We start from the raw sequence: 25,484 nt of genomic DNA, 5'->3' as shown, positions 1-25,484 counted from the left end.
AGTATTTTGTTAGATTTTACATATTGTCTCAGTACACTTTAAACCATAAAGTTATATTCCTACTTTCCAAGAAACAAACCAGATAAACTTGTTTTGAGACAGGTCTCATAGTCCCTTGCAGATACGTGGAACTTGATGACTGACACTGCAACAGAACACTGTCATCTACAAAGAGATCACAATCATGGTTCAAAAACAAGAAACAACCCAGGTATTTTATGATTTTGTGTTGGGCTATAGTCAAAGCCATCTTTGTATGAATGCATTCCATAGAACATAGGCTGGACACACCTGTATGTGACCCCCCCTGCTTCATCCTCACTAGTGTTCTTCAAGTGTGGCTTCAGAGATGTGCCCCTGACTCCAGAAGGTACATTAAAATATACAGTGATGAATGGAGAAATGGCCCAGTGAGTAAAGTGCTTACTATGCAAGAATGAAGACCTAAATTCAGGTCTCCAGCATCCAAGGAGAGTTGGGTGCAGTGGTGTAGGCAGGCAGATCCCTGGAGCTCACCTAATCAGTGAGCTCCAGGTTTAGTGAGAGACCCTGACTCTAAAAACAAGATGGAATATGACAGAGAAAACACACCATGTTGACCTCTGGTCAGACATGCACACTCATACATCACATACACAAATATACTCACACATACACATATGTGTACATATGTGTGCATGAATGTATGTGTACATGAATGTATATATTGAATCAGACACACACATTAAGTGAAACAAATAATTATAGACCCATTCACAAAACAAAACAGTGTATTAACCTAGTCAAGACAGTAAGAAGAAAATTCCCAAAACATGTCCTTAGAATTAAGTGTAGTCAAAAGTTTTGGAAAGCCTAGTGAGCTAGTCCTACTACTCAGCTCACTGCTGTGGCAATGGAGCATGTCTAGGCCGCCTTGGTAGCAGCTAACAGCTCTCGGGTGCTCCCAGGATGCTGACTGGGCTCTGCAGTCTGCCCAGCAACACTGCCATTCAGAGGCTGTTCGAATCCTCCCATCTCTGCCTTCTCCACTGTTATCCAACATTAAACAAAAACACTTTTGACTACTTCATGCCACGCCCACTGCCAGACAATAAAAGTAAAGAATTCACAGGACTTCCACAGTTCCTGCCTTTATAGTTTATAGTCTGGCTGAGACAAGAAAGCAAGCCAGCCTCTCTAAGCAACAAGAATCCTACCAAAAGGAGAAAAGTGAAGAGACAAGGCCATAACTGCTAAGTCAAAGAAGCCATCTATCCCAGAGAAAGGGGCATTCAAACTCAAGACAAAGGAAAATAGCTGTGCTGACTGGTTTTATGTCAACCAGCCACAGGCTTGGGAAAAGGGAACCTTAACTGAGATTATGCCCACCAGATTGGCCTGTGCATGTTTTCTTGATTGATGATTGATTTGGGAGGGCCCAGTTCACTGAGGGCAGTGTGTCTCTGGGCAGTTGGTCCCTGGATGGTATAGGAAAACAAGCTGAGCAAGCCATAAGGAACAAGCCAGTTAGCAGCACTCCTCCATGGTCTCTGCATCAGTCTCCAGACTTACCTGAAGGACAGACTACAGGCTGGAAACTAAAATAAATGCTGCCCTTCCCGAGCTGCTTTTGGTCATGGTTCCTTATCACAGCAATAGAAAGTAACTAGGACAGTAGCCAAGTCGTAAGTTATCTTGCTTACGGGAACGTCCGAAAAACCCAGATAAGCAGCAAGAGCACATTAGCTACCCAGCATGCTAGTGCAAGCCATAAAAGGAATTAACACTAACTGGGCTAGAGGCTCACAGTGTGTGCACTTTCCCTGCAGGCTGTACTGACAACAAGTGGTACAGTTCACACTAAGCATCTGTGCTGAGAGATGCCACCACGGACAAACACCCAAGACTCACAGGGCCTATCCTAAACAATAGGAGAAATAAAAGACTGTGAGGCTAAGGGCTTTTCCAGTCTCACACCCTCCTTACAGCTTCCCCCCTCTCACCTGGGTCAAGGCTAGGCCAAGTCCCATTCACCCACAGGAACATCCTGGAGTAAAAAAATTCTCAGAAAAACAGCAGAACTACCTGACCCCCTGGAAAGTCCTAGGTAGAGTTCAAATGTGTGTCATGCTTGCTAGCCAATAGATTTTAAGGTCAATATGCTTAGGCATAAGCATGAACTGTTACCTTGTTGCTGTAACCTGTGCCACTAAAAAGTATAAAAACTGCTTCTAACAGCCATTTGGGGGTCACCTTCTCGTCACTCGCCTTGAGGGACTAATTGAGGGTTGACCCTGATGCGCTTTTGCATTGATCTGCTTTCCGTGTTTCACTCAGGGGTGTTCTGAAGTAAGCACCACTGACTGAGGTTGGGGTCTTACAAATGTTTCAAAGCAAGTCCTGGAACATTCGTATTTCAGAAACCATCAAGTTGTAAAATACATAAAAAACGAGGACTTCTAACCTTGTTTAGGTGCATTGTCAACCAGAAAATGGTTTTCATCTGCTCTCTTCCCCATTCTCGCAGTTTCTAAGAGCCATGAAATGTTAACTGCCGGCAAACTCCATTTCTTTGCAGCTTCGTATTTGGAACCAGTCGGTTCCTTCACTATAAGATGTGTGCTGGCGAGCATGCCTTTCTTTGCATTTGCTTTGCGAACAAAGAATTCTTGAACACTAAAATTTTACATGGAAATAAAGCAAATGAACACAAAATTAGCCCATTAAAAAAAAATAATAGCATGGTTAATGTCACAGAAACATACTCTGGGTGGTGGCAGTGCATGCCTTTAATCCCAGGACTCTAGAGGCAAGAACGGCTGACCTGAGTTGGATCAAGGCCAAACTGGTCTACAGAGAGTTCCAAAACAGCCAGGGTTACACAGAGAAGCCCTGTTGTGACTCCACCCCTCAGAATGTTCAGAGTGTTGCTTAAAAGCATTATGCTCATTATGCTCTTAACCTAAATATCCCCATTAAATATGAGGTTGGTTAATTGAAATGCATTGATACAGCTGATTTCTACTCTTTTTCAAACGCTGCTACGTAGTGACCAATGAGGGAGAATTTTATAGGGAACTTTTAATTCCTTTATTTCCAAAGTGTTTCTTGCATTCCTTGCAAAGTGCTCCATTTGCCCCGGATGTGGTGGCACACGCCTTTAATCCCAGCACTCGGGAGGCAGAAGCAGATGGATTTCTGAGTTCGAGGCCAGCCTGGTCTACAAAGTGAGTTCCAGGACAGCCAGGGCTACACAGAGAAACCCTGTCTCAAAAAAAAAAAAAAGTGCTTGATTTGTATTTCTCGCTAAAAACAAGCAATACATATACATTTAAAATAAGAGAAAGAAGGTGGGGGGAGGGAGAGGGGGGAAGAGAAGGAAGAGGAGGCACTGAAGGGCATATACAGTGCTTAGAGAAGCACAATTCAGTAACAGCCTTTCATGGTGACTAGGCCAATGGGAAAAAAAAACAATGCCTGCCCACAGCCTTACAAATTTGCCAGATATCCACCTAGCTGTGTATGCCCCAGTATTTATTTACCCATCAACCACATATACAAACAAAATCCTAGCCAAATGTAATTATACACTTTCCAGTAAGTCAAAACAAACAAAACATGATGCGGTTAGGGATGCCATAGTTGAGCCCTTGCTTAGCATGTACAAGGCCCTCCGCTTATTGCCTAACACTGTGTGTGTGTGTGTGTGCACGCACACTCACTCACAGGCAGGAGATATACTGAAAATATTACATACCTTGCTCCAAGGTGATTTGCTAAGAATACCAAGGAATCTCTTTCTGCCCCCACACACTGACTGAAGGAAATCACACAGTCCTCTAAAGGAGTCATTCCCGACATTACCGAGACTGGTGTGAAGAGGGGATTCGACTTGGGATCAACTAATGTCTGGTTGTCTATACACGTAACCTTTGAAAACAAAAGCAATAAAGCTACTATAAGAAACAAGTGGTTAAGAGAAGCTCAAGTTATAACAGTAGCAATTTTAGTTTAAGGAAAACGGAATTTTACATAGACTTGAGTATGCTCATTCTTGACATATTCCAAATGATATTTGAAGAAAAATACAGATTCCAATCCTTCACATTTGCATATCAAAATAAGTAAGATGGATTACTACAGCAATTGGAAGTTACTTTAAAGAATACTGGTGCCATAGCCCTGTGATAGTAACTTCTTCATGTTAGTGTTAGGATCAAGAAATACAGGTTTGGGCAGGGCGGTGGTGGCACACGCCTTTAATCCCAGCACTTGGGAGGCAGAGGCAGGCGAATTTCTGAGTTCGAGGCCAGCCTGGTAAGTTCCAGGACAACCAGGGCTACACAGAGAAACCCCCTATCTCGAAAAACCAAAAGAAATAAATACAGGCTTTTAGATTCTTTAAAAGATACTCTATTTCCAATGTGTGAGCGAGTGTGGGTTTGTGCACGTAAGTGCAGCACCTGTACAAGCTACAAGTGTCACATCACCTGAAGCTAGTTAGAGGATTACATCAAGCTAAAGATCTCCAAATGTTTGAAACTACATGAGAAGTATAGCCAGTGCATGTGAGGGGGCACACAGCAAAAGGAAAAGGAGGGAGAGAAAGTGTCTGCAGCACGGAGGTCAGAGGACTTGTGGGAGTTCTCTCTCCCACCAGGGTCTAGGGCTCAGGCTCCCACAGCTCGGGCCTCTACCCACTGGGCCATCCTGCTGCTCTCCCAGGCTTATATTTTAAAATTGCCTTTGCCCAAACCAAATGCCAATTTAGATAAACAGAACAGCCTCAAAAGTAAACATCAAGACTCTGGCAGCCAATACTCCTTCAAACAGGGTGCCGACTGCCACAGTTTCTTACCAGCCACGTGTTTGTAACAACTTCTCCCACTGTCGCTTCTACCTCACATCCCAGCAGTGGAACCACAGCATAGTCAGCAACAATTCTGCTGGGAAGGGACACAATCTTGCCAGCGTGCTCTCTTATGATGTCTACAATATTACATTTATTTTCAACACTAAAGCCCAAGACAAGGAAACTCTTCTGGCTGAATAAGCCTTCTTCAGGAGCTGTAGAGTCATCAAGGCTGCAATGGCTCACAGACGACTTGTTTTCCTCTTGCACAGAAATGTGAGTGGAATCATCACAGGGCTCAAGGTGAGCAGAACCAGGGCAAGGCCCGACTTCAGGCTCTAAAGCTTCAGATAGCTTAGCTTCAACTGGAAAAGAAAAAGGCAAGTTTTCTATTTGACAATTACTAGACTTAAGAGTTTATTTCCGCCGTCTTGAAAAAACAAAACAAAACAAAACAAAACAAAGTTTATTAACCACCAGCCAAAAATCCACCAACATGGGCTAGACCTAGGCTTCCCCAAACATATGTAGTAGATGTGCAATTTGATTTTCATGCAGGTTCCCTAACAACTGGAGTCAGGGCTGTCTTGAATCTGTTGCCTGTCTGTGGATCCCATCCCCCTAGCTGGGCTGCCTTGTCTGGCCTCAGTGGGAGAAGATTCACCAAGTGCAGCAGAGAGTTGATGCGCCATGATGGGGTGATTGGAGGATGGGGGTCTCCCATCTCACAGGAGAGGGGGGATGGGGAATAGGGGCTATGGAGGGGACTGGGAGGAAAGGGATGGATATTGGGATGTACAGTGAATAATAGAAAGAAAGAAGAAAGAAAGAAAGAAAGAAAGAAAGAAAGAAAAAAAGTTTATTTGCACAGGGTGTGGTGATGCACAGGTTTAATCCCAATATTTGGGAAACAGAAGCAGGTGGATCTCTGTCAGTTCAAGGCCAAATTGGTTTACACAGCAATATCCAAATCAACCAAAGCTACACAGTGATTTTCTAGCAAAGACATGAATGTAAGAGTCTGGTAATTTTAATACTTATAAAACTTAGGTTTAAATATACAGTGAAAGGAGACTCTGTATTCATCTCATCTTCAGGTTTATCCCAAATGCTAAGTATCACCATCTTCAATCAGAGAACAACTGTCATGTCGATTCTAAGTATGAAACCAGTGTAGAAAACCAAATTTCCTGAAAAATCACCGTCTAGTAAACATGTTTTGTTTTGTTTTTGAGACAGGGTCTCTCTAGTCCTGGCTGGTCTGCAGCTTGTTATGTAGCCCAGGTTGGCCTCAAGCTCCTTCTGCCTCTTTCTGCTTCGCAAGTGCTGAAACTCAAATGTGTACCACTGAATAGAATTAGAAAAATAATAAAACATTTTGTTTCCCACAATTAAACAATTACAATTCAATAAGAACTGAAAACTGGCTGGGCAGTGGTGGCGCACACCTTTAATCCCAGCACTTGGGAGGCAGAGGTAAACGGATTTCTGAGTTCAAGGCCAGCCTGGTCTACAAAGTGAGTTCCAGGATAGCCAGGGTTACACAGAGAAACCCTGTCTCGAAAAACAACAAAACCAAAAAAAAAAACAAAAAAAAACAAAAAAAACCCACACACATACAAAAAGAACTGAAAACTGGGGACTGATGAGATGGCTCAGTGTGTAAGAGCACTAACTGCTCTTCCAAAAATCCTGAGTTCAAATCCCAGCAACCATATGGTGGCTCAGAATCATCCGTAATGAGATCTGATGCCCTCTTCTGGTGCATCTGAAGTCAGCTACAGTGTACTTACACATAATAATAATAAATAAATCTTTGGGCTGGAGCAAGCAGGGTTGAACTGAGCGAACAGAAGTCCTAAATTCAATTCCTACAACCACATGAAGGCTCACAACCATCTGTACAGTTATAGTACTCATATACATAAAATAAATAAAATCTTAAAAAAAAAAACTGAAAACTATGTGTTTACAACTACAAAGTACATATTCTTTATGTAAATTGAAGTAGATAGAGCCAGCCCTAGTGGAAGAGGCCTGAAAAACCAACTACTCAGAAAGCTGAGGCAGGAAGACTCCAAGTTCAAAATCTACCTGCCTTATGGAGGAAGTCCAAGACCAGACTAAGCCTTAAAATTAAAAATAAAAAGAGTAACAGCTCAGTGATAGAGCCTACGCCTGGGTCAGCCTCAGCATTGCAATAAACAATGTAAACAAGTAAACAACCTAGCCACGAAGGTCAAAGGCTCATCTATAAACACATTTACACAGGACACAAACAAAAAGCAAAAAACAGGGAGGACTTCACAGGGATGCTCTTGGCACAGGGGTATGCTCTATTTTCATAAATAGATAATACGTGAGAGTCACCACAAAACCCTATCTTTTGATGTATCAAATAATACACTCTTTGTTGGTAATTTACCTTACTACACTGCTGAAACTATATGCTGAGACAGCAGTACTAAGGACAGTATTGCATGCAGGAAAGACTTCCCACAGTCCAGTCAGAGGGCCTTTGTTTTCTACCATTACAATTCACACAGAGGTGCTAGAGAGATAGCTCAGAGGTTAAAAGGATGCACAGTTCTTATAAAGCACCCGAGTTCTATTCCTAGCACCCACATTAGACACAAATGCCTGTAACTCTAGCTCCACGAGGGTCTCACCTCTGACCTCTGGCACCAACACACACACACACCAACACATACACAAACACACACCCCAAACAAAAATAGTTCATATTCAAGCATAGAGCTACTGAGAGCATGATTCAATCATTTGGAGCCTGATGGCCTTGCCTGGTTACAAAGTTACAAATCTAAAAGTTTTTGAAAATAAAATGTTCATAAAAATATGGCAGATATCATGCATTTATATATTGCTTCTTAACTATAAAGCTAACCAACTACTCCTTACCCATCGTGGAGTCGTCGTTTACATACTGAGCAAGCAGATCCTCGTCGGCCTGCTGAAGCCCCTTAGCAGGAACAAGGGCACTCTTGGAGAATGAGGCACTCTTTTCTAAGACAGCTGTCTGGTTTCCAGGCTGATCGGAAACTGCAATTCCAGCTGGCTGGTAGTTAGTGTGGATATATGACTCTTCAGGAAGTATATATCCTTTAATAAAACACTCCAGCAACCACTTTGCTCCCACTACATGAGGCCTACAAAAAGAGCACTGAGTTAGGCTCCCGAGTAGGTGAGAAGATCGTCACTCCACTGGCCATCACTCCCACAGCTCCACGCACAGACATGCAAAGCTAACCCAAACCATCCCAGTACCAAGTGCTCTGAGCTGAAGACTGACAGGACCTGTGAGATGATTTGCTCCAGAACTGCCTCACGTCGTCATCGTAATCTCCCACAATTACATGAGTTACATCTTCATTTAGTTGATTAAATCGAACTCCACCTCCACTGTTAATAAGCCTTCTCAGCTTATCCAGCTTTCTGCCACTAAAACCACAAAGATATATCTGCAAAGAAAACATTTGCTTTGGATTAACATACTCAAGTTTTTTTTTTCCTCAACAGAAACAAATTTAAAAGAAAACTGTATCCACTGTGTGTAAATAAGACACTTCATGTACATTCTGGAATCCACATGGAGTCCACTCTAGTCCACATCTAACGTGTACACACACACTAGCAGCTAGCTCCCCTCCACCCCCAGGGCTGGACACCACCACTCACAACTTTTACATAGGTGCTGGGAATCAAATTTCAGCCCCCATGTTTTCACAGCAAGTGCCTGACCCACTCACCCATCTCCTCAGCCTAAAACTGGTATTTTAACCACAGCACTGTCATCTCTCAGTAAAAACATGAAGGAGGGTTGAGGCCGCAGATGAATTATAGGACAAACTTCAACATCTTCTAAATGATGGTGCACAACTTGTTAAAAGATTTCCACTGTGTGTGTATGTACATATGTGTGCACATGCACAGATGTCATAATACCAGATATCATAAGGCCAGAGGAAAACATGAGGGACTCAGTTCTCTCCTACCTTATGATCCCAGGAATGGAACTCAGGTCATCAGGCTTGGTGGGTGGCAGAGCTATTTCTAACATACAAATAGCTCCTTAAATTGTAAAGGAGTGACTTCCTGTAGATGAGTAATTACAGAGAAACACTGCAGTTCACTGTAAACTCAGGAGCACCCAGGCTTGCATGTTTTCAGTTGGTACTGACCGACCATATGACCTGAGCAAACTCCTTAAGGCTCGCAGCCAACTCCTTCCTACATAGTTATCTTTCGTGAAATTTCTTTTCAACTTGAATTAACCAAAACAACAAATCCAGGAGCTGAGCCCAATGCTTTGAAGAAACGTGTGTACAGGGGTTGTAGATGTGTCTAAGCCGATTTAACTAACATTACTTTTTCAAGTCTTTCAAAAATTTCAAAAAGGACAATCTATTTCCACATGTCCCAAACCATCACCATTACTAGAATACATCCTAGCAAAAATTAGGAATCAAATACTTCCTACATAGAAAAAAAAAAAATTCAAAGTTACATCTAGAACTAGTCTGTTCCAAGATCAAAGAAAAAAAGATTACACAAAGTGTCGTTCTATCCCACCAGTAAGCTGATAAATCTTAGGAGAGATAACAGATACCTGGCCTTAACAATAAAACCTAACTGCCTATTCTGAGGAAAAATGTGTAGCTTCTCACTCCACTACTAGCACTGTGTGGGGTGTGTGGATCTAAATACGTGACACTCCCATCACGGAGCTTCTATGCACACACTGAAAATAATCTTACAAATCTAATCTTTTTCTCTTTTTATTTCTGAGCACTGAACCGATGGGCTTGTACACAATTAAGAAGGCAGACTTTAAGACCACAGTATTATCTGTCTAGGACTCTGAGAAAGCACATTATTGTATTTTAAACTTATATTTAAGTCTTGTGCATATACACATGTGGACATGCCACAAGTACACGTCACAGGACAGGACTAGGTTCATTCCCTCCACCACACGGGGTTCTAGGGACTGAGCACAGGCTGTCAGGCTTAGCAACAAGCACATTAGCCACAGTGCCCTAAAAGGATTTTAATCATCTAAGTATTATCTTCAAGATAATAACCACTTTATTCATGGGGATTAAGTTATATTTTAAATAACATAATGTAACACGGAAATGATTACCGTCATTAATGTATTGTAAACAAATGATAAGAATGAACATCTGTAAAGTAAGCGGTAAGATTTCAGAGCAGACTTAAGAACTCAGCAGTAGAAGGGATGAAGCTACAGCCCAGGCAGCCCCACAGGCACAGCATGTGTGTGCCAAGTGTCAGCTTCCTAATTTAGTGCAAGGTTTGTTTACGCACATAAGGAGCAAGTCCAACTGTGAAGGGTCTTTGGAGTCAGGCTGAGGGTGTATGGATGTCTGGACCTCACTGTGTAGCCCAAGCTAGCCCTAACTCAGGTCTCAAGATGATTTGTCCTTCTGACTTTGTTACATAATAAAGACATACCCGACAGCCATCTAATAAGTCTTCAGGAGCTTGAAACATACTGATGTCCAGATTTTCTAGGTTTTCAAGTGTACATTCAAGTTTGCTAGTAGTTGAACCAAACATTGTTTCATTTACACAGCTGCCATTTATGTTGGATATATGGCTGACATCTGCGAGCGTGTGACCTAAAAATGCGAAAGGAAATGAAAATTCCTGAGGTAAGAGTCATTACATGCTTCCTAATAAACTTTTTTACTGAAAAAATAAAAGTTTCTTTTTTTTTTTTTTTGGTTTTTCGAGACAGGGTTTCTCTGTATAGCCCTGGCTGTCCTGGAACTCACTTTGTAGACCAGGCTGGCTTCAAACTCAGAAATCCGCCTGCCTCTGCCTCCCGAGTGCTGGGATTAAAGGCGTGCGCTATAAAGTTTCATTCTTAAGGTGAAATTATATTTAATATTTCCTTAAAGTGGCTTATAGCCCATAAAGCTGGCTTTAAGGTCCAAGGAGGAGGATTTTGCTAAATGGAACTTCTGAAATAAGACCTCAGTATTGACTGAATATGCTAGCCTAGCTGACACATCAGAGTGGCATGTGGATGTAGGGGCATGGCTGTCTCAGAACTCCTATGGAGTTCAAAGAACAAGACTATGTAATTGTTTCTCTCCTTCCACCTTTCCACGGATTCTAGGGCTTCAGGTTGTTGTTTTACATATCAGAGGTTTTAGCTGCTATACAATGAGATATTTGGTTTAGTTAGGTTCTTGAAGCAGAGTCTCTCTACGGTCTATACCAGTGGTTCTCAATCTGTGAGTCAAGGCCCTTTGGGGGTCAAATAACTCTTTCACAGATGTCACCTAAGACCTCCAGAAAGCAGATATTTACATTACAATTCATAACAGTAGCAAAATTACAGTTATAGAGTAGCAACAAAATTATTTTATAGTCCTCGAATTATGGTGACCCCGACCATAAAATAATTATTAAAGGGTCACAGCATTGGGAAGGCTGAATAGGACTCCACTACCCAGACCAGGATCACGGCGAACTTGCCTCGGCCCGCAGTGCTGGCACTGAGCTTATACACCATTGTACCTGGCCTTTTGTTTTGTTTTCTGAGGCAGAGTCTCACCAAATCCAGGTTGGCTTTGAACTCCTTGTAGACAAAGAAGACTTTAAACTTCTGATCCCTCCATCTCCAACTCCCAAGTGCTGGGATTCCAGGTATGTGCCACCACACCCAGCTTTATAATGCAGCAGTAGTAATCAAAGAGTAATCAAGCTCAGGAGTTCATGTAGGCCGAATTTTTATGTAATAATTTATAATCATTACAGTAAACCAATACAGAAAATATAGGCTGGGTATGGTGGACACGCCTTTAATCCCAGTGCTCAGAAAGTGGACACAATCTCAATCTAGGCCAGCTCAATGATCTACTGCCAGGGACCAGCCGTGGCAGAGAGGGGTTCTGAGAGCAGGGCTGTCTGAGAGCAGCGGAAAGAACAACTCAAAGTCTAATCGTGGGTCCAAGCCGGCAGCCTAGGTTCTGCTGAGATGGCTTTCCAGACTGCTCGATCCCTCAGTCTGAGTGTGTGAGTGTGTGTGTATGAGTGTGTGTGTGCGCTGCTCTGCTCTGCACAGCCTTTTCTCACTATTCTAAAAACTCTGGTTGAGACAGTTCTCTCTGCTAGTAAAAATTCTAAAAGCTATCTGGAGAGCTCATGGGTTTTCTGACCATCGTCAGAAAAACTGCTATAAAAAATTATTTTATCTTCCTACCAAATTGGAAAATTAAGAAAAATTCTTGCAGAGATGTTTTTGTTCTCCAGATCTCTAGATAGCTCAGCTCTCACTAGAGAAAATTCTAAAAAGGATCTGCTACTGCTTTCTGCTAGTTCACATCAGGTAGACCAAAAGCCCAGTTTTTTATTTACATATCAATTCAGTTATTTTTTTTTTTAAAGATTTATTTATTATATGTAAGTACACTGTAGCTGTCTTCAGACACTTCAGAAGAGGGCGCCAGATCTCGTTACGGATGGTTGTGAGCCACCATGTGGTTGCTGGGATTTGAACTCTGGACCTTCAGAAGAGCAGTCGGGTGCTCTTACCCACTGAGCCACCTCACCAGCCCCTCAATTCAGTTATTTATTCCAGGTTCCTTTTTTTAATTATCCTATGAATCAGCATCCAGTGATTTTTTTGATTATTAGGAGACAACAAACACATTTTCTTTTAACATTGTAAAAGAATTCAGAGATCTGCTACTTTCTTACACACAGATGCCAAACTAGCTGGGTGGGACTGGAAATTATCATTTCAACCACACTTGGACCTAATCTTGCTGTGTCCCAGGAATCTGCCTTCATTTGTATCTGCCTGCCTTTGTATCTTTCTGACAAGCAGGCTCATAGTGTAGCTATCTCTGTTCCTTTAGATTCGTGAAGCCCCTCATAATTCATATTGTATCCTTTTATTTTCGAACTCACGTATTTAGAGTTCTTTCCCATATCCTTAAGGGCTGTCCTGAAGGTCCGAGACACAGCCACACTCTCTCCTGGACTCTGCTATTTCTAATTATCATGGAATCATTAAAGTTAACAGGGAGGACATTCTTCAGAAGGAAAGAATACCCCGCTGCTGGTGGGTCCAGAAAATGTGTACATTACTACACAACAAGCCTTCTACCCACAGCCATCAACACTTGAGGAGGCCCACACTGGGTCTTGTCCCAGGGGCAAGAACTGTCCCCACCAGGGCCATGCCGGGCTCAGCAATCTACAGAGGGAGTTTCAGGACAGCTAGGGCTATACAAAGAAACCCTGTCTTGAAAAGCCAATTAACCAACCAAACAAATGTGGAGAGGGGCGAACAACTCTTCCCTTAAGCCCATACACTAGTGTTCTCAATCCCCTCTTGTGTGAATTAGGATGTGAAAGAAAGTAATCTCTCATTCCAAAAGGCATACAAAAGAAGTTCTGGAAAGCTGTCTACGCATGGCTGTTTTATTTAATTTTACCCAGAGGCATAGGGAGAAAATAAAGTCCCTACTATATTCCTATAGTCCTGTTAACAAATCAACTCCTTCACTTTTTCCTTGGTATTTAAGACTGAGTTCCTGGGCTTGCAAGACAAAAGCTTTCCCACTAAGCTATATCCCTAGTCCATCAATTATCATGTGAACAAGTAATTGTTTATTTTAATCTCAAAGAGACTTACTTTCAGCATTGCTCTGAGCAGTGGGTGTTGAAGTATCAGGCACCATCTTTGCTTCTACTCTGGTTTCAGCCTTGTATATAGATTCATCCTGACAAAAGCCTTTCTCAATACTGTCATGAAACCATTGCAGGGTCACACAGTGCACATTCCATCTCCTGGCACATTCGTATTTTTGTCCTGTGTTCATTACGAAATACAGAAATATATAGACTATATAGTTAGTTCATAGTAAATTATTTTTTTAAAAGTCACTCCAAACAAAAGTAATGATTAAAGCTTACCAGTAATTACATTTACCTGTAAGAATTTTTTATTTCTTATTTAATGTGTCTGGGTGTTTTGTCTGCACGTCTGTGTACTACTTGCATGTCTGATGCCTAAGGAGGTTAGAAGAGGCCGTTGGACACCCTGGAACTGGAACTACAGAGAGTTGTGAGCTGCCATATGAGTGCTGGGAATCAGGCTAGGGTCCTCTGAAAGAGTAGCCAGTGCTCTTAACCACTGAGTCAAGTTTCCAGCCAACCAGCTTTGGAAATAGGGTCTCATTTTGTAGGCTCAGTTAGCCTGGGTAGACTAGGTTGGACTTGTACACACACAGATCTGCCTGCCTATGCCTCCCAAGCACTGGGACTGAAGACACCATCATGCTCGACATTATTAATGTTGTTTTTTTTGGTTTGTTTTGGTTTTGGTTTTGGTTTTTCGAGACAGGGTTTCTCTATGAAGCCCTGGCTGTCCTGGAACTCACTTTGTAGACCAGGCTGACCTCAAACTCAGAAATCCGCCTGCCTCTGCCTCCCAAGTGCTGGGATTAAAGGCGTGTGCCACCACGCCCGGCTATTAATGTTGTTTAATAAGAACATATAACTGCAGATACCATAAATGTATGCAATGTAATAAATACCATCTTTGACTAGACAAAGACGTGTAGCCCTGATTTCCTGATCTTCCTGCCTCCTCCTCCTCCTTTGACACCCGGCTCTATGGAGAACTTTTAGTACTCCATAAAGTCAATGGAGCAGGGCCTGGTAGAGTCTATATTCTGTAAGACAGGAAAATCATACATCTCACGGCAGCATGGCAAACTTGACAAGAGCCTGTCTCCAACAGAAAGCAAGACTAGGGACATCGCTCAGTGGAAAAGCACTTACCTAGCATAAGCAAGGCCCTAGGCTCAATCCCTCATACCTTAAAAAATAGTTAATAGATAAACAAACTGCCTTTAGATTGAGAAAAGCCACAGCAACTGTCCTATCATAACCATTACACCAATCTCCTGATCAAGACAATTATCAAGTAATTATCAAGTAACTCACAATCACTCTCAAATGCTCCTTACCAAGGTAGCTTAGTAAAACAGTACAAACACAAAGGAGTTACTACAAATCCAGCAAGACTCTTCTTATATATTTGTATAAACCCTAACCCTGATTTTAGGAGTATTAGCAAAACTATTCCCTAGAATAAAATTCCTAAAATATCAAAAACAGTAATAATTTTAAAGTTTCTCAATAGTAAAACTTTTTATATTTTTACTTATCTCATAATTTGGAAGTATATCTCAAAGTTAGAAATTCTAGTTCATGCCGGGCGGTGATGGTGCACGCCTTTAATCCCAGCGCACTTGGGAGGCAGAGGCAGGCGGATTTCTGAGTTTCCTGGTCTACAGAGTGAGTTACAGGACAGCCAGGGCTACACAGAGAAACCCTGTCTCGGAAAAAGAAAAAAGAAAGAAAGAGAAAAGAAAAAGAAAAAGAAAAGAAATTAATTCTAGTTCATAGACTAGTTGGAAAATGTGGTAGAGCACTTGCCAAGTGCTACCCATACTCTACCCATACCACCCACCCGCCCCCCAATCCTAATGCAGTAATATAAACCAATTCATCCACTATGAGCTTAACTAAGCTTCTGAAGTCAGTCGTGAGAAAGAGAACCACTCAGCTATACATATTTGTTTTGCTGTGAAGAGTTTTGGTTTTTTTTTATCAAGGTCTAAGTCAGGTAGTGAAACATGGGCAACTTTTGATATTTTGTTTATTCCATATCCTGGACAAACACAAGGACAGTTCCTTAATTTTTCTAGACTGTAACCCAAACTATTTTCGCAAGAATTTAAAAGAAAAAAAAAAAAAAAAAAACCCCAGATAAACGAAGGCAATGGCATATCAGAACCCAAGGTGGTCTACAGAGAATTAGTGCTTAAACAGGACTTGCACGCTCAACCATATCTAAGGCACATTTACCTTTTGGTTCTTGCACAATGAGGTGTGTACACTCATTCATCTTCAACTGTCCCATGTACTGGCCGCCGTGCTTAGCCGTGAGTTGCTGGACTGTCTTTCTGTGTATACCATTTAAGCCAGTCACACAGATAATGCAACCAAGAAAAATAGGACACTTAAAGTCTTCCATGTTTACATCAGTGTACTTGGTTATTTTTCTGGAGAAAAGAAAGAAGAGACAACTGAGCCCGAGTACTCGGACCGTGCTAGCTCACACTGCTCTCCTTGTCTGCTCAGTTGCTATTCTTTGGGATTTATAAACATTTTTCAGAAAGGAAAACTGACACTAAGGATTACACTAACTGCTCATCTAGCTCAGTCCCAAGTCTCTAATAAAAACTTGTATTTCAGCAACAGTCCCAAGACTATCTTAAAGAAAGCACTATTAACTCCTAAGTCCTTGCTAATAAACGGGGAGCATTTGGCAGAATTATAAGACTGGATCTATACTTAAAAAGCTAACGTTTACACAAGTTGTCTGGTATAAAACAGACACATTCTTCCATTACTCTTGATAAGTAAAAGGAATGCTTTGTGGCAGAGCTCCAACAATAGTACTGCCATTTTGTTGCCACAATAAGTAGGTGTGCTAAACTTCATCAGGCTGGTACTAACTAGGAAATGTACCGAGTACATGCTGAATAACGTTGAAATAAGTGCAGAAAAATGCCACAGAATGCAGATATAATTCAGATACCCGGATTTATTACTATAAACCCTATTTTAGGGAAAACAGAAGTGTACCTCCAAACTCCATAGGTAAACTGTTATCCTGTTCTGATCTCTACGTACATCTACTGTCCAGCCCAGTGCAGGAAACAGGCTCGATGTACAGGGAATGACCACCTCCCAGCAGATGCCCTGCATGTATGCATATTAATCTTACCTCCACCCCTCTCTGCACCTCCACCCTGCCCGGGAGGGAACAGAGCTGCCCAAGCAGGTACTTTATTCTCCATCTTAATACTGGGGCACAGTATTACACAGTGCAACACAAAAGCCAAACTGAATTATTTTAGATGTATTTGATGCAGAAAAGAACCTCATTATCAAAGCATTTGCCCTCTAGGCACTGCTGAATCTATGGCCCATCTCCCCTACTGTCACTGCAGAAATGAACAAAGACCCTGTTTTGTTTCTCAGTAACAAGTCCAGAGATATCATAAAGCTTCCCCAGGAAAACCAAACACTGTCTAAACTATTCAAATGCATCATTTTTTCAAACACACAAAGCCGATGAATGTGCCTTACTTTTCTTGTGACTTCTCCCAAAGGGTTTGTATCCAAGAAGGGAGCAAAATCGGCTTCTTCAGGTTAGCAGCAACTAAGTACTTCTTGCTCCCAACTTCTCCTGCAATAAGGTGAGTGACTGATACATTAAGGTCTCTGTATACTCGTCCACCCATCATTTGTACGTATTTATGAACTTCTTCCTATAGACCCAAAAGAAAATATGTTAATGCTGGAGAAAACAACAATTCTTCTATTTTTAAAAAATCACATAATTTTTTTAAAAAAATGTATGTGTATGAGTGTTTCTTTCGCCTGAGTATATGTCTATACATTATTTGCATGCCTTGGAGATCACAAGAGGGCATCAGATAGATCCCCTGAAACTGAAGGTTCAAATGGTTGTGAGCTATCTAGCAGGTACTGGGAACCAAACCCAGGTCCTCTCTAAGAGCAACAAGTGCTCTTAACTGCTGAGCCATCTCTCCAGCCCCCATAAGTATCATTTACTGTTGCTAGACTGAGCATACAAATGTTTTTTTACTACTAAAAAAAATAATTACTTTTGGAAAGATGTGTATCAATTTTAAATTTAAAAATCACTATTTGTAGGCTGGTGATGTAGCTCAGTAGTAGAATGCTTGCCTACCATGCACAAGGCTCTGGGCTCAATCCACAGCCTTCCCCCTAAAAACAAAAAAACAAAAAACCTGAAAATAACTGTTTTCTTGAACAGTCACATACTTTTTAACAATACTTTCTAATCAACCACATTTATACCAATGTGGTCCTGTGGATTAATATTGCTAATGGCATCATAGCCTTCTTAAGTTTAAGCACCCCCAGCGACAGTCACCTACAGAAACACTTTCAGGTAGAATTGTTATCATTAATAAGGGACCTTATTTATTCTTTTAAATTCCATAATTCAAAACTATGTTGCTTGATTACTTTTTCCCCCGAGACAGGGCATCTCTGTGTAGCCTTAGCTATCCTGGCCTTAGAACTTGCCACCCTTGGACTTGGATACACTTGCCTCTGTCTCTCCAGTGCCGGGATTAAAGGTGCCAGCCACTCTGCTTTTCTTTTTTCTTTTCTTTCCTTTTCTTTTTTTTTTTTTCTTTGAGACAGGTCTTACTAATATGTAGCCCTATTTGATCTGGAATTCACTAATCTGCCTTTCTCTACCTTCCAAGAGTTGGGGATTAAAGGCATGCACTACAACACCCAGATTAGAATCCTTTCTTTAAAGATTTTCTGTTCTGCAAAAATTAAATGATTCAAAACAAATCTCACTGACTGTAGAAAAAAAGTAACTTTTCTTTTAAATCAAAACAAAGTACTTAACCAGTGTCTCTACAATCATATTCCACTTTCCCTAGGGAAAGGCACACCAATACATATAAGTAACATTATGCAGACTAAACGGGTTGTATTTATCTAAGATTACATGCATATATTTATGCATATAACAATGAAAAAAGATTATAAATTTGAAAACTTGAAAAAAAAGCAAGGAATGGTGTATGAGAGGATTTGGAGGGAAGAAAAGGAATGAGGAAATGATGTAATAATCTTTAAAAAAAAAAAAAAACACCCCTGGGAGCCATGCACAAGTTGGTGTGCAGCCGTGAACCGCATATGTGAGGTCTGCTGGCTGCTGAGCCCTGGGGTAAGTCAGTGGGGCAGCCCTGCTGCTTTCAGGGCTTACCCGTTTGTCTTTATCCAGGCTTGTACAGGACACAGTTATGTCAGCCATTATCATGTTGTAGACTGGATGCTCAGCTCTTGGGACACATTGCTGGTGGCGCATACAAAACGTGACCACTTGAGGACCAACAATCCTGCAGCCAAGCTGTAAAAAGTTTGGGACAAAATCACGAAATTAAACTTGGGACATTTATTAGTTACTCACAGAAGCTAACAGCTACTGCAGAAAACCATGAAATGTTAGAAGAAAGAGACTATCACATAATTTCTCAAGCAAGCATTAAATAAACATGCACTCTCCAAAGCAAAACCACAGAGCTTTCATAACTGCCTCCAAAATTCAATCACTTAAAACAAACTTTCGTCTCGTCTTATTATTATTATTATTAATTTTAAAAAGTTAAGAGCACTTATTGCCCTTACAAAGGACCTAGGTTTGTTTCCCAGTACCTTAGTCAGTAGCTTACAACCTGTAACTTCAATTCTAAGGGACCCAATGACCTCTTCTGACCTCCAAGGTTATCAAGTATGCACATGGTACACCAACATGCATGCAGGTAAAAACTCTTACAACATAAAATAATAACTGTATTTTGAAGATTTACTTTTTATTATTTTAATTATATGAATGTATATATGTATGTATCCTTATGTAGGTATACACACATTTTGTACAGATAAACCTGGAGTTGGAGGTACTGGAACCCTCTGGAACTGGCATTATAAGCAGTCGTGAGCCACCTGACATGTGTGCTGTGAATCAAATTCAGATCCCTTGAAGTACATGCCCTGAACCACTAGGGCATCTTTCCCAAGAAATACAATCTTAATGCAATAATCTTATGCTATAACAACTGAGAAACATTCAAGTATGCTTTTCAAAAAAGCAACAGCCAATAAAGCAGTTCAGATATCTAAGAACCCCAAGCCCAAAGAATCCCAAGGTACTCGTAGCACTCATGATAGTTTTCATGAAGAATGAGACCCTACACACACCTGCACGTACACACACAGATACAGACAGACAGACACATCACACACAAGCACAGGTACACACAGATTAAAAGAGGGGGTGAAAGAGCAAATAAGTATTCTAGAAACAGCAAACCTGTTTAAGGTGATCAAAAACAGTGCCACTGAAACGGTCACAGATATAAAGCGATTTGTCATTCTCTTTTATCTTCAATGCTTCCTCATCTGTAATAATCTGAAGATAATCTTCTGATTGTAATTCCTTTATTGACTGAAAGGAAAAGCAAGTAAGAATGTAGTAGAAATTAGTACCCTAAATTTAAGTCCTACTAAGTGCTAAGAGCTAATTTCAAAGCCAGCCCTTTCCTTATTAAATAAAGCACTGCTTCTCACCTAGACCCATGCAGAAGCCTCTGAACTGGTCTCCTCTCTATTCTTCACAAAGTTAGCAATCCTTTTAAAGAAACCACCCAGGAGCTGCGCCGAGGGTTCAGTGGGTAACATGCCTGTAGTGTAAGCATGGGCATCTGAGTTTGGCCCCATGTAAAAAGCCTAGTGTGGAGGCATGGACTCATAATCCCAACACTGGGCGGTGGGGTGGGTGCCAGAGACGGGAGCCCACCAGATCCCTGGCCAACCAGTCTAGCAAATCAGTGGGCTCTACAACAGTGAGAAATTTATCTCAAAAAATAAGATGGAGAGAAACTGAAGAATATAGCAGAAATGAACCACTGGACAAAAAGAAAGGGCACATGGATCAGTCCCAATCGCCACCCCCCCCCCCCGCCCCCATACAGGGTTTCTTTGTGTAGCCTTGGTTGTCCTGGAACTCAACTCCATAGTCCAGGATGGCCTCCCAAGTGCTGGGATTAACGATGCATCACCACCATACAACAAGACTGCAAAATCATAAAATTTAGCCCTCACTCATCTCTCAAGTCTCATCTTTTACATCCACCTCCCTGGCTAATTCCAGTCATCTCCAAACCCTATACCTGGAAGAAACTAATGACCTCACTAAGCGGTTCTGCTTCTGGTCCTACTACGGGGGATACTCTTTTCTTAAGTGTTCATTCGAAGCAATTCTTCACTCCAATAACATCTGCTTCAATGCCACCTCCTAGAGATACCTTTCTAGATACTATGGTCGGTTTGTTTTGCAGCACTGGGAACTAAAACCATGTTTTTATGCACACTATACAACTACCTCTAAACAATATTCCCATGGTCATCCTGCTTTCTAACTACACTCCCTCTACCACTTGACTACATTTTATGAAGGAAAAAAAAATGGTTCTTTTGTAAATGTACATAGTTTTATTTCTTCCCTGTGAGAAGGAATGTGTTGGGTCTGTTAGATGGCTCATTAGGTAAAGGTGCCTGCCATTCAGCCTGAGAACCTCAGGGTAAAAGGAGAACCAACTGCTTCAAGTTGTCCTGTGACATCTACACATGTACATAGTATGCAGATACTATTCCGAATGCATGTGCACAAGAGCACCCACATAAACACCCATGCATACCATCCCCACACACTAACACAAATGAACATTCCATGATGTATTTTGTTTATAAGCCTATCCGGATACCTAGTACCTTATACAAGGCCCTAGTCTATAATCTTAAGAGAAATAGTTTTTTTTAAAAAAAATTCAGTTTTAAGCTGTAACCCTTCCATGTCTTTCTCCTCCAACAAACATCCTCTGGAAAACCTTAAATTATTTTGGCTTTTTCTTTTTCATTTTCCCACAGTACTAGACCCCTTATAACACATTATATAGGTACTAGGTGTGGGGGCACACGCCTGTAATCTCAGCATGCAGGAAACTGAGGCAGAAGGACAGAGTTTCAGATCAGTCTGGGCTACATTGTGAGACTCAGTCTCAACTCTTTCACTGTGCCCATACTATGTAGTTTCTTGCTTATCACCTGATTAATACCGATTTCCTGTTCTATGTATGCTGAAAGAGGAGAGATATTTGCTTGTTCTGATCATTGGTGTACCCCAAGTATTATACTAGAGGAAAACCTGTCAGATGATGGACACTCAATTGATGGTTGCTAAGTGAGTGGTTTTTTTTGTTTTTTGTTTTTTTTTTGGTTTTTCTAGACAGGGTTTCTCTGTGTAGCTCTGGCTGTCCTGGAACTCACTCTGTAGACCAGGCTGGCCTCGAACTCAGAAATCCGCCTGTCTCTGCCTCCCAAGTGCTGGGATTAAAGGAGTGTGCCACCACTCCCGGCTATGAGAGAACTTTAAAAAAAAAAAAACCAGCTAACTTCTCAAACCTGAATACGCACTGGGATTAGAATTAGAATACTAATTGTCAAATGTGGGCTGGGGCCCCAAGGCTCTGCATTTCTAATAGATTCCCAAGCTAAATGGACATTACTAGGGTTTGTGAATGGCAAAGCTCAAAACTACTCCCATCATTCATTCATTCATGAATGTGTGTGTGTGTGTATGAGAGAGACAGAGCAAGCAATGAACCAAAACTATTGCATTGTGACTCAGTTTTCCAGTGCTTAAAGGATCAATGGGGTTAGTAGACAAAACAACTCAGGAACTCCAAGTCAGAGGACTGGGAAGATGGCTCAGACACACACACAAACAGACACAGACCGGGAGGGGGGGGGGGGGGACACGACGACGCACGGGACGGGACACGGGGGGGGGGGGGGGGGGGGTACGGGACGATGGACACAAACTGTAGGTCAACATCCAATTGTCACAATAGATTTCAATCCTCCCAAAAAACATAATGGTTAACTTGCATGAACTAAAAATTATATAGCAGTGATTTATCTGTATTAAGCACATGCTTCAGCAAAATTCCATTAAAATTACCTACTTCTAAGACATAAAATCCAACAAAGCAAAAACATTTAAAACATGAAAATGAGCTCAAGTATCAAATAAGACATATCCATTAATTCTTACCTCAAGAGCTTTAAAAAAACATTCTGAATTGTCCGAAGACTTTAAAAACTTCACAAGAAACGGCTCTTGGTCAATTCTGGACATAGCTGAACTGTGAGAATAAGGCAGTCAATAAGAACAAAAGTCAATCGGGGAATTAAATGTTCAAGTCAACTATTTTTGTAGGGATATATATATATAGTTTTGAGACAAGCCCTGGCGGTCCTGGAATTCGCTCTGTAGACTAGGTCTGCCTGGCACTCAAGAGATCCTCGGCCTCTGCCTCACTCAAGCTGGCAAAAAAGGGTGTGCCACTACCGCCCGGCCTGCAAATCAGCTATTTTCTTATGCAGACAAGAGTGCCTAAGACATAGCTATCTGGCTCGGTTCATCAATTCATTCAAGATGTTTACAAAGGGCCCCAGAAGGTGGGCAAAGTCGAAGAAGAAAAAAAAAAAAAAAAAGAAAAGAAAAGGACACGGATCCTTGCAAACGTGAGAACAAAATGAACGTTCCTGATTGAATCCCCTGAGTCCCTTGGTTTGGTCCTCAGTCACTGTTCTCTTGCACGGGGCTTAAAGACGACGCAGGGCGCCGCTGCGGCTACGGGTACCCACAGCCCGCAAGATTTGCTCCTAAGTTAACGAACTCTGAACGCAAGCAGCCACCGTGCAAGGTCGTGCACGCTCGTCCGAAAGGCCTATGCGACGGGCCCAGCTCCCAGGGAAAGAAGAGTCCAGGCCGCGGCTCCCCGGGGATCTGAGGCCCACCCGCCGGTTAGGAGAGGCGCGAAGGCCGCAAGAGGCGCCGGGCGGCCACGCCGGCCGGGAGGAGCCGAAGCTCGCTCACCTAGGTGGAGCCCGAGGGCCCACGGGCACCAAGTCGGGGGGCGCGCGGCCGGCAGGACGGCGGCTGGGGTCGGGCGCCAGCCCGGCGCGCAGCCCCCGCCCTCGGCGGCGCCCCCAACCCGAAGCTAACGCTGCAGAACCCGGAAGGGCCAAGACCGGGAACCGACTTTCGCGCCAACCGAGCGGACGCCACACCTCTTCCGGAGGAAGTGGCGTCATCGGGGCCCGCTCTGGGAAGCGCAGCGGTCGGAAGAGGGCGGTCCTTGGACACGCTTTCCCGAGATGCTCTGGCGTCTGTGGATTGGGTTTGCGGCAACAGTTTCGGCCGCGGCGCAGCTCATCGTTTATGGCGGGGGGTTGCGGGCGGCCGGACCGATCAGCCTTAAGTCCAGAATGTGCAGAAGTGGGGCGGGGAGGTCCAGGGGCGAGTTCTGCCCACGGTGCTGGGCAGTCCATGAAGCTAATAGCGGCTTGTGGGTGGGAGGATGTTAAGATTAAGTCAAGGTCTGACTCCCCAAAGTGGGCGAACAATCAATCACTCCTTACCAAAGCCAAAAACAGTAACGGAAAGAAGACTGGGTGATGAAAGGCACGCTAGATTATTGATTAGGTTATATTCACATTCAGACTTTTAAAATATGTATTTCTAAGCCGGGCAGTGGTAGAGCACGCCTTTAATCCCAGCACTTGGGAGGCAGAGACAGAGGCAGGCGGATTTCTGAGTTCAAGACCAGCCTGGTCTACAAAATGAGTTCCAGGACAGCCTAGGCTACACAGAGAAACCCTGTCTCGAAAAAAACCAAAAAAAAAAAAAAAAAGTTGCTAAGGGTAAATTATTGATAAAATGCTGAATTATTAGCCACCCCACCTCTATTTTATTTTATTTTACTTTGAGACAGAGTTTCTACATAGCCTTGGCTTTCCTGGAACTCACTGTGTAGACCAGGTTGGCCTTGAACTCAAGAGATCTTGCCTTTGCCTCCCGGAATGCTGAGATTCAAGGTATGCCAACACGCCCAACACAAACTGTTCTTTTAAGTACAATATATTTAGGGTTGCTGGTCACTGTAGTGATTATAATGGTCCTGCTTTAAAGGTATCATTAACTTTTTTCATTCACAAAGATGGATAGCGATAACACAGGCTCAGAGGTAAATGCCCACTAGGGAAAAGGAGGGAAATACTTAGTATTGGAGGTAAGGGCCTGAGGATGTAGCTCAGTTGGTAGAGCACTTGCCTAGCATAAAAGTCCCTGGGTTCCATCTCCAGCACCATATTACACTGGTTGCGTCCTAACTAAGCAGGAGGTATCCTGGGATACATGAGACCCTGCCATGCCTCGAAGAAATTATTAGAGCTGTGAAAAAGAAGCCACAGTTGATGTCTAAAATGCACTTCTGTCCTGAAGCTGTCATCATATCTGTAGGATACTTGATAGGTCACCAAGGACTGAGGAGAGTCAGGGCAAGAACTGAAGCAGAGGCCAAAGACAACCAGGCTTACACCCACTGCTTGCTCAAGCCTGCTTTCTTAGATCACCTACTATCACCTCCCCTGGGGTGGCACCACCCACAATGGTCTGGGCCCTCCCACATCAATCACTAATCAAGAAAATGCCCTTCAGAACAGTCTATAGGCGATCTGATAAATGACCATGGTATATGTTTATGCATTTAACACAGTATATTTTTACTTTGGTTATGTGTGTTTATGTGTATTATGAATGTAGTGCCCATAGAAGCCAGGAGGTGGCATCAGATCTCCAGAGCTGAAGTTACAGGCAGTTGGGAGCTGTCTAACATGGAAACAAAACTTGGGTCCTCTGGAAGAGTAGCAAATTCTCTTCACCACTGAGGCACCTCTGCAGCCCCACCACAACATACATTTTATTGAGGCGTGTGTTATGTATGTTCACATGTGTGCAGGTACACATGTGTGCTCAAGTATATGACAGTCAGGTGCCAGCCCCATCTGTTTTCCTCAGGTGTCACCCACCTTG

At 42.4% G+C, this 25,484-nt stretch overlaps 1 protein-coding gene across 2 annotated transcripts in view; it reads right to left on the bottom strand.

Moving 5' to 3' along the window:
* Topbp1 (DNA topoisomerase II binding protein 1) overlaps positions 1-23,681 on the bottom strand; it is a 49,889-nt gene extending 26,208 nt beyond the window's left edge. Inside the window, exons 1-13 of one of the 2 annotated variants that reach the window (XM_085827954.1) lie at positions 23,487-23,681; positions 22,659-22,749; positions 19,857-19,991; positions 18,750-18,893; positions 17,060-17,241; positions 15,770-15,966; positions 13,527-13,703; positions 10,328-10,494; positions 8,147-8,310; positions 7,751-7,998; positions 4,838-5,196; positions 3,737-3,909; positions 2,444-2,655 (exon numbers count right to left, since the gene is read on the bottom strand). In XM_085827954.1, the coding sequence (XP_085684080.1) occupies positions 2,444-2,655; positions 3,737-3,909; positions 4,838-5,196; positions 7,751-7,998; positions 8,147-8,310; positions 10,328-10,494; positions 13,527-13,703; positions 15,770-15,966; positions 17,060-17,241; positions 18,750-18,893; positions 19,857-19,991; positions 22,659-22,742 (2,242 nt within the window). In that variant the 5' untranslated portion in view covers positions 22,743-22,749; positions 23,487-23,681. The remainder of the gene's footprint in view (positions 1-2,443; positions 2,656-3,736; positions 3,910-4,837; positions 5,197-7,750; positions 7,999-8,146; positions 8,311-10,327; positions 10,495-13,526; positions 13,704-15,769; positions 15,967-17,059; positions 17,242-18,749; positions 18,894-19,856; positions 19,992-22,658; positions 22,750-23,486) is intronic. The other variant, XM_085827953.1, reaches the window with a different exon arrangement.
* Positions 23,682-25,484: the final 1,803 nt, after the last annotated feature.

Source organism: Mus caroli, unplaced genomic scaffold (genome assembly GCF_978045245.1).
Source record: "Mus caroli unplaced genomic scaffold, Mus_caroli_1 scaffold_11, whole genome shotgun sequence".
Lineage (NCBI taxonomy): Eukaryota > Metazoa > Chordata > Mammalia > Rodentia > Muridae > Mus > Mus caroli.
The sequence above is the reverse complement of the archived record's forward strand: the minus strand, read 5'-3'. Positions and strand labels throughout refer to the sequence as shown.